General features: G+C 41.9%; 1 protein-coding gene across 1 annotated transcript in view; it reads left to right on the forward strand.

The window, feature by feature from the left end:
* The first annotated feature begins 3,802 nt into the window (after window positions 1-3,802).
* The window catches only part of LOC126924374 (homeotic protein empty spiracles-like), a 53,936-nt gene continuing 44,232 nt past the window's right edge, over window positions 3,803-13,506 (forward strand). The window contains exon 1 of the mRNA XM_050738769.1: window positions 3,803-5,487. Within this exon, the coding sequence (XP_050594726.1) occupies window positions 4,593-5,487 (895 nt within the window). The 5' untranslated portion in view covers window positions 3,803-4,592. The remainder of the gene's footprint in view (window positions 5,488-13,506) is intronic.

A 13,506-nucleotide genomic window follows, 5' to 3' on the forward strand; every position in this document is an offset into this window, starting at 1 on the left:
TCAGTAGTTAGATGTTAATAGTCCAACTCATTTTGTGCGTACACGCGGTGAGCGAGTTACGATGATTTTTGGAACGGTTGGAGACACGCGAGACCTGTTCCAGGTGGATTTTAAGTCGCCAGAGAACGCGTTGAAACAAGCATAATACACGCACGCAACTAGGAATAAATCGAACAGCCAGGCGACTCGGTCGAACGACTCGAATTCGTTCTACTTTTTATCAAGTCTCGTGTCGATTAATTGAGTTGCTGCTTTGATTACAGTAATTTGAAGCCGTTTGACTGGCACGACTTCGTTATTTATCTGATTTCAGATATCTTTCCGAGTTTGTACGCTCGTTTTCCATGCTAGTTGTTTAACTGTACTTGCATGAATGTAAGATTCTTACATATTCTTCGGATATGCTCGTTTTTAATCGCGAATAACGAATTGGCGGATATTTAAGCCACATTGACGAACTCCATAAATGGAAAAGTAGAGAAACAAGACGTGTCAAATATTTTTGAAATTTATTTTCGAACTTCCTATCGTTCACGTCACCTTGTAACAAACGAACTCATGGGAAGTATAATTTGTTTTTATTTTTTGAATATCCTGTACTCGCGCAATGAAATTGAGAAATTGACAAAAGGTAGAGTCGATCAGTTCGGCCTCTGAGAGGTCTGAGAGATCGCGTTTTTTCCAGGTCTAACTTATTTTTCGATTTTATTTGATTCCTCTTATTTGAATTCAAATCACGGATTTTGTAATATTTTGTAATATTTCGTGTATCGAGTGAATTATATGAAAACATATCTCTCAAACGTTCGACAAAAAGCACTTACATCTGATTATTTTAATGAATTGAACTGCTTTGATACATTTATACTATCAACCATACGTTTCCACATCATTGATCAGAACATATCTTATTAAAATCTCGCTTCCGTGAAAACATAGAAGCACAAATAACGTATTCTAGAATTGTGCGTGTCAGACTTGCAAGTGATGATGGACAAGTAAATTGTATTTGACTGCCAATTAAATCGTGTCTAACAAATTTTATCGAACGTATTTGCGTTAGGAAACGAGAAGTAATAATTTCGCAGCGGTGGAATCGCTCGTGGAATATCGAGGAAGTGTACCGAGCTACTTTTTTATCAAACTACTTTACGATGGTACTGAATGATTATAGTCGATCTAAGGTAGAGAATTACACACACACAAAGTATCGAAAGGGTCTAACTACGTCTGATGATGTTGCGACGCGAGTAGTCAGTATTCCGGTATTAAAAAGAAGCTAATCAAACGACTATATTATTTATACTGTAATTTCACTGTCGACTTGGAAAAGGGATAGCAATCATCGAATTTACATCTTCCTTCCATTAGTTGCCAATTTTCTATTCCGAAGATTATTTCCTTATCGCTAATTAGATATAGAGATAAAAGTCGAGAAAATAGTTCTTTTAAGAATACAGTTGTACAAGTTTTTCCTTCAGAAATAGGATGGCAGAACAGGGCTCAAGAATGTATCGAATAGAAACTGATCGACAATTTATAGATTCGCATTATGAATGAGAATTTAAAAGTAAATGAAGTTCGGGAATTTTGTTTGCCACTCGTTCTTTGCAAGTTGCTGGATCGACTTCCATTTTTATTTCTCGAGTTTTGAAAAGTTAACGCATTGCGAAAGAAAGGACCGAGTTTTGGCAAGAGATAGATCTTGAAACGCGCGCGGCTTCAAGCTTTCATCGACGAAAATAAAATCGAATAACACGCGTTCCACTGCCAATATGGGGCCTGCGATTTCACAGGATCGCGAAGAATCGAAATGTCCGAAAATTTCTCAAGAAATAAGACGCCCGGTAATAAAATAGAAGGAAAGAGACTCGGCAGGTTTGTTAGAATTTTTTTTTACACACTACCATGACTTTTACGGCCGAAATTCTTCGAAGAACTACAAACTGGACGCTTGTATCGGCGAAATTGCGCAAAGAATCGCGTAACGATCGCGTTCCCGTGTTTCGACCGGCCGATTTCTCGCCGCCAGTTTCGACACAGTCCCGCCGTGTCGAGTCGATCGTTAGGCAGAACGAAACAAGGCCTAAACACAGACATTAACCAGGACACGTCACTTCGGCCTCTCGGGTTTCGCGGGCTCGGGTCGAAGAAAGTGTCACCGTACACGCTCTGACACCTTAATTGCGCGATTACGTCCAAGACTCTTGTATATCGTGATCTGTTCCAGTAATCACCTTCCAATCGATTAGAGTCGATCTAGAAAGTTGGATATCTCGATCTCGTTCCATGTGACTGGTAATAACCGAACCTCGAGCAAACCAACGATCAATATCCTCAATCGTGTTTCTTAAAAAGAGATCTTTCGAAATTCCATGTTAATTCAACTTCATCTCGTCTCGACCACGTCTCTTAGCTCTTTTGACTCGACGTTTTCATTTCTCGTTTTCATTCTTCTTCCTTGTGGACGTTGCTAGCGTCTTATTGGAGATACACGCGGAGGAAATCGGAAACTATAACGAGCATTCGTACAGAATTGTACGTGGTTTTGATATTTTTTATAACTCGCCGGACGAGCTTGAGTTTCGTTTGATCGAGCTTTTCGCTTGTTTTTGGAAACGGATAGGTCGTTGTTTACGTAAGCACGGCAGGTTAACGTTACGAAAGGCGCAACGTTCCGCTTTTTGCTACCAGCTACAGCTAACTTACCTATGTGGTTCGCATAACGTGTTATCTTGCGAATATTTTACGTTTATATTGCATCTTGCCTATCCCTCAATTTTGACGAAAGTATATTCCGCAACATAAACGAAAGTGCGGAAACCCTGCAGACTATCGATCTGTCGAAAAGAGAAGTTTTTAGTCGTGGAGTCTGAAGAGAATACCGGAGCGTTAAGAGGCCGGGGCAAGATGTCACAGACTAAATACTCGAAGGTCAACTTCATGGATGAAGACATTCGCGAGGAATTATACGAGCCAAAAGATACTCATTGAGATAATACAAGACGTACGTACGAAGATTTTGTTCTTCGACGAGTAAAAAGCTGCGATAACGAAGACTGCGACCCAGGCCAAGAGGATGTGAGGAAGTGCAATCTCGCGCGAAGAATCTCGCGAAGCAGAAGCTCGATTCAACCTACTTACTGGTAGCTCGTTTAACTTCCTCCCACCTAAACCTCCACTTCGACTTATTACCCTGTACGCAGCATACCGACTGAGCAGTGTACATGGTTACGTCGAGAGTGTACGAAAGATGTTCTCTCCCCTATTCTCCGCGATATTTCCCTTGGCGTCGTCTTTTGGCTTACCGCGTATGAAAAAGAAAGCGCCTCGAACGAACGAACGAACGAACGAACGAACGAACAGGGAGAGAAAAAACCTCGTCGAACGAAACGGAGCGAACAGGGTGGTAGGGGAAACGGCTGATGGACAAGGAGTGGGGAGTTGGCGAGGGATAGAGAGCGTGGGGGTAGGGGGTCCAGACGTATTAATTAAACGACTCATTTTCATCGCACGACAAAAACGTGAGTTTAACGCCCATCGGCGACTAATGCGTCGCCCCACTGCAGCTCGTACGCTGCTCGTGGAATCGGGGTAGCGTGGCTGGTGCCGGCCAGCGAGTTTCTACCTCGAAGAATCGTCCAATCCTGTTGAAGTGGTGTACGCCTAGTATAGCTGTTCGTACCTTGGAGAACCGCCCAGTTTTCGTCGATTGTCTAACCCCACCAGCGGAGTGGCGGTGCACGGTGGTGGGGTTGGGAAGCGGCCGAGGAACAGTTCCCCCCACTAGCGCCCAAGAGCGCCTCGTTTAGCCTGTAATTTGCTCAAACACTAGCAAGCTCTCGTGCCAGAAACATCCGTCAGAGAGCCTGTGGTCCGCTGGAGTCTCGAGATACGCTCGTTGGGGCCACAGTTGCTCTTTTTTCGGGACAACTGTGCCCGAGTGGTTCCTTTGGCCGGAGTAAATTTGGTGCCGCGGGGCTGGAGCTCGATGGAGAGGCGCGGTCCCGGGATATCGCAGTGTGTGTCGGCCGTGTGAGCGAAACGCTTCGTGTTGCGGCCTCTCTCTCTTGCGTTACAGTGGTGACACTACTCCTTGTCTCGCGCGGGATCATCGTGGACTGGATGATCCGTCAGTGACGTTACACGAATCTCACGTGAACGATGAATCAGTGGTGATCTTGATGGTGGAAACTACAGTGTCGCATATTTCGAAAACAGTCGCAGAATAATACGTGAACTAAGAGGATATTATACGTTGGTGTGGTGAAGGGATCGACAAATGGACGATGTACTCATTAACGAAAAGAAACGAACGATAATTGTCATCAAGAACATTGTCAACGCTAAGTTACAACTGGGATAGTATCCCAAAATAGGGAGTTATAAGTGCGTCGATAAGTGCGTCCAAAGTGTTCTCAAGGAGTAACCCGTGGCTGGACGTCTGGCAGGCAAGCGTTCTCGGTCTGGTGAAGGAACCGGGACCGGGGCGGGTGCAGGCATGCGGCGGACCTGACTCGACCGAGTTACCTGGAGCCCTCGCGTGTTGCAGAAGTGGCCAGTCCATCAGCCAGGCGTACGATAATCGTACGATGATGCCGCTCGCGCCGACGCCAATTGTACCGGTGCCCTCGAAGCCGAAGATCGGCTTCAGCATCGACTCGATCGTCGGTGGTGGTGGACAGGGTCGCGAGGATCGCTTGGACCGTTTAGAACGGGTCGAAATCGAGAGAGATGGCAGCCCGATGGACGTGGTCGAGGGTTCGTCTTCGCCTCGAACTCGTCGAGTGACCACGCGATCTCCTGGCGCTCATTCCGAGGGCTCTGATCGGCCGGTGTCTCGAAGTTCCTCCGTGGAGTCGTACCCTAACTCTCGAAGAACGCCGTCACATCCTGGCAGCCATCATCATCATCACGGCAACCACCATGGTCATCATCATCACTTATCCGCCGCTACCCACCTGGATTTTAGCAGAACGGTTCACAGTCACAGCGGAGGATCTACGCCGAACAACAGCCCCAGTCCACCTCACAGGATATCCCACGGTGATTCTCCCGTCGGTACACACCCTCAGCCGCCACCAGGAGTCGTCAGACCGAGTCCCAATTACCTCGCACCGCCGCCTGGCGCGGCAACCGCGGCAGCGGTAGCGGCCGAACAGTTGAAATCTCTTTACGGGCTACCAGGACACGGTCCAACGGGACCACAAACCGGACAGAACGAATATCATACGCAACAGCAGTTAGCACTAGCCGCGAATTTGGCCGCGGCGCAACATTTCCAAGCGGCGAATCTCGCAGTGGCCCTTCAGGCGCATCACGGCGCGTCGCCCCATGGACCACCGCACGGACCTTATCCCCATGGCGGCGCGCCTGGTGGACCTCATCCACCGCCGCATCCTCATCAACCGCCTAGAGACAGCTATCCGCTGTATCCTTGGCTCCTGTCCAGGCATGGAAGGATCTTCCCTCATAGATTTCCCGGAGGTACGTCGCGCAGCTGTCTTTCTTCTTCTTAGTTCCCAGCTTTGTGTTTTTCGTTTTTGAAATAGTTGAGTGTATTTCGTTGTGTTCATTAGGTTTTGATAGGTTAGGACGAAAGGACTGTTTCAACTTGGAAAACATGTAAGCGTGCTATTGTTGGACAATCAGCAGAGATGTTTCTTTTTCCTCGGTCTTGACAGTTTTTAGTATAGTTGAATATATTTCGTTATTTATTAGGTTAGAATCGAAGACCGTATTAATTTGTTTCAATTTAAAGAAAAGACTATGTTGATTTGTTTGTTTCATGTGCGTCTAGTTTTCCTGCGGTTGAACTGTAACTGTAAAAGTTGCAAGAAATATCGTGATTGCATATTATTCAGTGTACTAGTATGTTTGGATAATTAGCTTGTCGCGCAATGGTCAGATTACGCGTACCTATCTTATTTTTCCGACCAAGATGAAACACGTATCTATTTCTTTTTGGCCTTAATAAATTGTACCCGGAAATAGTTAAATGAAACTGGCATCGTTAGATCATAGGTGATCGTAACAATTGCAGTTTGATTCGAATAACATTATTTAATCCTTGTGGATCTAGTTTCATATTTATATCGCATATCTTGCACCTTATCGCATAAACTGAACAATGTAGGTTGAAATAAAGTATCCTAAAATTAAGTAATTTAATCGAAACTATCGTGGATCATCTACGTAACCCAATGATACCAATTGGGTGTTAATGGAGAGTCTCTCTCTCTTTCTCTCTTCCTGTGGATTCAACTTTATTTCTCTGGCTGTTAGTTTCATCGTAATTGATTAGATAGAAATAGAGGAAAGCGGAGAAAAATAGAACACTCGATATTGAAATTTGCCAACACGATAGAAATTAAAACACAGTATCTGAAATGATAGCTTTCAGTTTCTGGTTCGCGTGACTCGAAAAACGCGATTCATGTTTTTATATTTGCAAGAATGCTTACGTATACGTGTACCTATATCGCTTTTTATCATTGATAGCGGTACAAATAGAGAAATAAATAAATGTTGTTTTTATTGCATAAATAAACTTGATAGTAAAGTTATCAAGTTTTATATGACTTCCTGGCAAATATCAAGCTTCGTAGTAAAGTTATCTGAAACTTATCGAAGCTTGTCAGATAAAACGACATATTTCTGCTTCTGTGTTCCATTAGTTTCACGCCAAAGGATAGGTGTGATAAGGTGATGAATAAAAATGGTTAAATAATTATAAAATTATGTATTAGTCTTGCTACGGTGTATAGCTTGTTTGGTATTATAATACTATTTATATTCATAATATGAGAAATTAATAGATCGATTGTAAGACGTTTATATATCTTTAGAACGTACATTTCCAAGAATGGTTGCCTCTGCATCAAAGTCCAATTTTATAATCGACATCGTTTCTTAATTACAAGATCGCAGATTATGGAACATAACTTACGTTTACGTATACCTAATAGTTCGATGTTTTGCGTCAGATACCGCATTAAAGCGAATAAGAAAGTAGTCAATCCTCGCGTTACTTACACAGACGTACTTAGGCAAAGAAATATTTAATACATAAATTTTAATTGAAATATCAACGAATGACCGATTCACTGATCAAGACATTACCGTCAATCCGTAGAATTTGTACGTGGTTCAACGAGATACGTAGTTGCGTTTCCGAAAAATATAATTATTTCTTTCCGATCGAACGCATAGAAAGCTGTTGCTCGTCAAAACGTTTGCCTCTGTTTATTCAACGGTTCGTTAGTTCCCATTTCTTTCAACTGCACGATACAACAGTAATTCATTCGAATAACATCTAATGAATAGAAAGCAATCTTATGTTAAGATGTTTTTGCCTGCTTATTCCACGAAATACTTACATTAATTCCTTTAATTCCGCAATAATATATCAGTCGTCGTTTTTAATAACATATTTATCCGACAAAGTGTTATCGATTCATCGAGCAACACTAAAAGCTGTTACTCGGTTTTCTCGTTAATCGCTAGACGGAAGGGCAACGCTTGGTTACGAATTCCATCCAACGATTTCGAAATCGTATGCTCGTTGTAAAATTATTTCGCGCGAACGACATGGTATTTTTGTTGGTTTCGAGGAAAAGAAAAAACGGAGGAAGGGGACAGAAGGCTCGTTTACATGGATAGATCGTTGTCAGTTGGTTCTCTTTCGCACGCGATCGTCGAGCAATTCTGCCGATCGAAAAACCATCTCTAACTTCGCTTTCTTTACGCGATTTTCACGGCTCTTCGAGAAAAGTCCCGGACAATGTCCCTGCAGGACCGCTGGAATGAACCTTAAATTATATTTACAATAGAGAGAATTTGCACTGCATGGATTTCAATTTCGGATGTCTTTATGTCTCTAGATGGAAGTTAAAATATATTTGGAAAAGAATGATTTTTACAAAGAAAGTTTTACCTTTCCCTACGAGAGTGAACATCCGATTAACACGTACTTTTACCTGTGTAATTATTACTTTTCCTACCGTGCGCAAGGTGCATCAACTGCGGTCCGCTCTCTATGGCGCCACATTTTGAAACTTAACTGTAAAGCTCAATTATGCCTCGTAATGGTGCTACACCTAGGGCCTCTGCAAAGGTACAAGCGCGAGCCTGCTAACGCGCAACATCCTCAATTTTCCCAAACACATATTCTTAATTTCTATATAAATATGTATGCATATGTCTCTAAAGTAATAAACAAGAATAAAGAATCAATTATAAGCGTGGAACGTGCGGATAGCCGAGATCCGCGAGTTAACTCGTCATATTCCAAGTTAATAAACCCCATGGCGCGATATTCTCGCTTTTTTCTCCCCTCTCCCTCCTTTTCCTTTATGTCGACCGGTTCGCTCCGCCAGAGATTATCGATTTGGTCGCGATGTAAACAGCGTATATCGGAGTCGATCGCGCTTAAACGACGAACACGATAATTACGTGTATATTCCTTAGGGCTGGCAAATAAGAAGGAACGCACGAGTTTCTTTACCCCATGAAAGAAGAGGTTACGCAAAGATTTCGTAACGGAGATTTTGTAACGTTGTTGTGTCCGCGACGCGATCATTCTTATCTCGAGCCATAAACGACGAGGCAAAACAAGCGGGTTCGCGTAATTGATTCATTCGAGAGTGATAACCGGACCCCTGGACCAATTATGAATTATTCCACGATACTGGCCATATCGTAACGGCGAGATAGCGTTCCATCCAGTCATCCATGATAGCGGATAGTGAATGGAGGAGAAGAGAAGCGATAGCGTTATTTGTTTAGTGGTTGCAGTCGGTAGTGTTGCGTGGTGATTGAACTTTTAAAAATAGATCTGCCCGAGGCGATTAATTGCAGAGTTAGAGCAACAGTTTGGATATTTATTCGAGATTAAGAAAATATATAGAAACGATCTTGCGGCGAATTAGTGAAAAGTGGAGAATCGAGCAAGTGGTGGAAATAATTTTCGCTAAAAGATTTTGAAGCTTTCTATGGAGATAGGAAGACAGGCAGATTTAACGTACGTGTGAAAAATGAAAATAAATAGAATATTTATAGAATATAAAAGAATATAGGAAATAAAAGAATCCGTTTTTTTGAAGAATTTTTAGCGAAGGAATCCTGTTGAATATTCTTAATAGTTGGAGATAATTAATTTGAAAACGATCTAAATCAATTTTGTCCACGCAAAAAATTATCATGCGAAGTTTCATGCGATATGTTCGAAGACTTACTCGTAATTCATTAACGGAATAAATTTGCCGCCGATAGAAGGAATCGATAAATAAGAATACATTTATTGTATACCGATAAATAAATTCTGGGAAAAACTTCGGGATATTCGCTGAAGGATAAGATCTTTTTAATTCATTTGTATATCATACCGTGCAACTGAAGCTTGTCATAAAACAAACTTTCATTAAAAAAAAGGGGGGAAAGGTTCCTCAGGAATATAGCAAGGTTGAAAAAAATTTTTCCTCGTCAAATTGATGATTCTCGTTATCGTTTTACAACACGCATACTTCCACTCAGACAGATGTTGCGCGACAGTTCGCCCATTTATCTCCAAGCGATTACCGGCTACCTGTAACTGGAATCTAATTAGCCAAGGCAAAGCAAAACAGGTAGCTGTGCATTGTACGACGAACGATACCGTTCGACAACAGCGTCAGTCTCTTCCACCTGTGAAGGTGTGAAGACATTACCGATTTCAAGTTAAAGCGCACGGAGTTTCATGTCTCGCCACTCATCGGCTCGTTCGTACCACGGTTAATATTATCTACGATCGCTAGTCGATTGTAAATCATTCGATCGTATGAAACTCGTACAAGACGCGACGTGTGTTAGAAACGAGAGTTTTATCGCGAAGCGTTCATATTTGTAGAGGATGAGGCGACAACAGTCGATAGAATCGGACAGATTCTGCGTGGAAAAATAAGTGGAAATCGTAGAATGAAGTTTGTTCGAACGACGCTTCGTTTCTGTGAAGATGCAGTTTGAAAATTTGTCGACTCTGCTTTAGCTTGGCTAAGTACCGATTATGTATGAGTGAACGATCGGCAGAAGGTTATTGTACGTGCGAAGATAAGTCAACAATGTGAAATAAAGTTCTTCCGTGTAAGGTTTCGTCTTGAAGAAAATGAAGTTTAAACGCGTTTAACTACGAACTGGTCGGGCACACGCGCATGATGCATTTCCTCGAAAACGAAGCATCTTGTGAAGAAATTCTATTCTACAATTTTTACTTATTTTCAAATGTAGCTAAAACCCCGGTCGATCATTTACTCTTGTTCAGTTTGCAATTAGACAAGTTTAAGTATACTTGCCATACCTTGGAAGTCGATTTTTATTTTATTATTATAATTTATTAGAACAAATTTTTGTTTCATTTTTTCACGTAAAATCGCTCCTTATTCAGTTCTATCACGATTACCGTCCCACCCTGTATATGTATTTATATCCGTTTATCGAAGGGCTAATTTTTATCCGAAATTTTGGAAATTTATTTTCGTTTAGGAAGATACACGTATATCTGGCTGGTTTTGTTGTGTAATTGTGAACAACGGAAGATCGAGGAAATAATTTTCAGGAAAAGAATTGGTTTGCAAGTTTCTATTAAGAAAAGAGTTAATTATCATACGGAGAAAAAGAAACGATCGATCGTGTGCTTGGCACGGCCAATAACAATTTACTCATTGAGCGCTAGCTTCGATTCTTCGAATGACCACGATGACGAATCGAAAGGGACGAGGGGATGATCGTTTGAAAACAAATGCGTCAAGTGGAAAACCTCGATGGACGTTTTATGGACACGCGTGGACGTTTATACGCGAGGCGATTTACAAGACGTGAAACGCGCCACTGACGGGGGAGGATTATTATGGAGCGTGTTAGCAGTGATGAATGTAGAAGTAGTGCTTTGTTGTGTTACAGTCTTCAAATCATCGTGATTTTCTTGAGATTTTGTTCAGTTTAACATTTGAAGGGTTTGTTTGTGAAAAATTAATTTCTCTATGTGATATATAATATTTGCCATAGGCTAGGATCTTTAAGGTATGCTTTTGTTGTGTGATTAAGCACTTAGTGGGAAGGTTAATTACTTAGATTTCTATCTAGATATAGGTGAGCGACAGTATGACACGTTGAGTAAGATTGATTCTTAATGCTAATTTTCTGTAACTTCTTTTGGGAAAAAAGTTGACCTTATTAGGAGTTGTGATTTAAATACGAGGAACATAGATCGTATCCAATATGAGGATTGGTATTAATTTATGAGATTGGAGATTCTTCGTCGTAAATTACTCGTGACATTTTAATATTTCTTATCTGCTACAATGATCGCGCTTCCAGCGTATAATCTTGACAGGCTCGATAATTAAAAGAAATTTAATGCTACCAAGTAATACCCGATCGTTCGAAATGCTCGATCTTACGTTAAAAGAGACAACTTGCCAGTACCTTTTGCGTCTTCCAATCATTCTAACATATCTTACAGTCCTAATATTCTCACCAAAACTGTCCAATAATCTCAGATACTAAATCTGGCATCCAGTGTTCAGTTATCAAACTAAAAGTGTCAGTATGCCACAATTTCTCTATTCTTCAAAAAATTCTATACATTTGCTCGCAAATCATGCGAACAGTTTACGTGATCCTCGCAGTATTCCATACGTAATGGTCGTGTAGAGGACGGGTATAAGGATGTTTGACCGTGAGATTTATTGGAAGTTATTGTTCGTTGTCGCAACCGTCGAATATATTTAAAATAATGAATTAATGTACAGCCTATATTCGCTGAACCGCTAGTACGGAGTATAAATCGCAAAGTGAAATTGCGGATAAATACTCGATAAATACTCGTCGAATAACTCGCTAGATAACCCGTGATAACACTTAGATCGCTCGTTGATACAGAAAGATGCTCGTAGATAATCGTAGATACTAAACTCTTTGCGTCGGCTTATTTTACTGGTCGAGGTGGAAGTCGGAAAATTCAAATTCGTCTTTGTTCGAGCGAGTTGTTTGTCTAGCGGCAACATTGTTTTGCCCGGAGTCTATTTATTCTTACATTACTTGTATCCTAAGGATCTTGATATTCCGAGGCAAAACAACAACATGATTTGAATTGTTCTCTGACTCATGTGCCGCTATAGTTGGAAAAGTATATTGCCACATACTCTTTGTTTTCCAGTGGAAAACCTGTACACCAGTTTGTATACATTTCATTTTCGTAGTATCGAAGCTCTGTACTGATCCGAAAATTCTGCCAAATGATACGAAATTTAATTACCTGGACCTAATTAGTTAGTTTCTACAATAAATATATCGCTGGTGCGATGTGCTTTGCGTAACCACTGTACATAATCCAATCGAAGTTAGTGGAAAATATATCCATTCCCATCCACGTTTATAAATAACGCGCCAGTTAATTAAGTATATACCACCCAAAGGCAGCCCTACATCAGAAAAATGCGAAACGTCTCCTCAGAAGTAGTAATTACGCATTCCTTAATGAACAGGCGGACGTCGCGCGAAACGAGAACCGCGACAGGTGCTCGAAGCTTTCCGAATTCCCCCGTATCCTCCTACTTTTTATATTTATTTTCTTTATTTTCCCTGCCGCTCGAACTGAAATCCATGATTTCTGTATTACGCAACCGATAATTTAGCAGCTCGAATCTCGGCCGTGTTATTACGCGAAAACCATCCTACCTCTCCTTAGCGGTTCATTATCGTTCAGTGTCGTCCAATCATGTGAGCAGACATTTTTTCTCTAATTATATTCCCGCGGTTGTCGTGGTTCTTACGTCGAGGTTGTTCTCTCCGCTCGAAGATTAATCGCTCAATCGAAAAATCCGCTTTTTGCAACGAAACTTCATTGGAAAATCAGTCCTCCTCCTCCTCCTCCTCCCTTTTTCCTCTGTACTTTTTTCCCTCTCTTCTTTCTTTTTCTTTTTCTTCCTCCACCGCTACGTGTATGGAGACAACGCCGCCGCTTCGTTTCGAGCTGCACGGGTGTAGTTCGTTGGTTATACCTAATCGGGCGGCAATCAGGCGACATCAGACCAGGCCTGGAAGGTAGCATACGAGGTCAGGCCCCGTCGGCTGGGAAAAAGCTAGGAAAAGGCGAAACGTCCCCGTCGATAGAAATGGACTATCGACGATTACCATAAATTTACCGCGATCTACCGGGATCGTATACGGTTATTTTGTCCCTCGATAGAGAGAGGAAACTAGTTCCGCGCGCGGAAAAAATCGTGACCGTGTAAGCCTTATGGCGCGTTGTGCGAGCGCCCCTAGGGACTTTTTCTAGTTGCTCGGGTGAACCGATGGTGGCGTTCCTGAGTACTTGGAATTAAGTTTCCCTGCAAGGATCGGATACTGCTTCGGTATGGAGACTGAATATTAACGTTCTCTCGTAATTGGGGTAGCTTTTCACCCTTAATTGGCAAAATGGAAATACGTTGACTTTTCCGACGTGCTTCTCACATATTTTAGTAATCC

This window comes from Bombus affinis, chromosome 14 (assembly GCF_024516045.1).
Source record: "Bombus affinis isolate iyBomAffi1 chromosome 14, iyBomAffi1.2, whole genome shotgun sequence".
NCBI lineage: Eukaryota > Metazoa > Arthropoda > Insecta > Hymenoptera > Apidae > Bombus > Bombus affinis.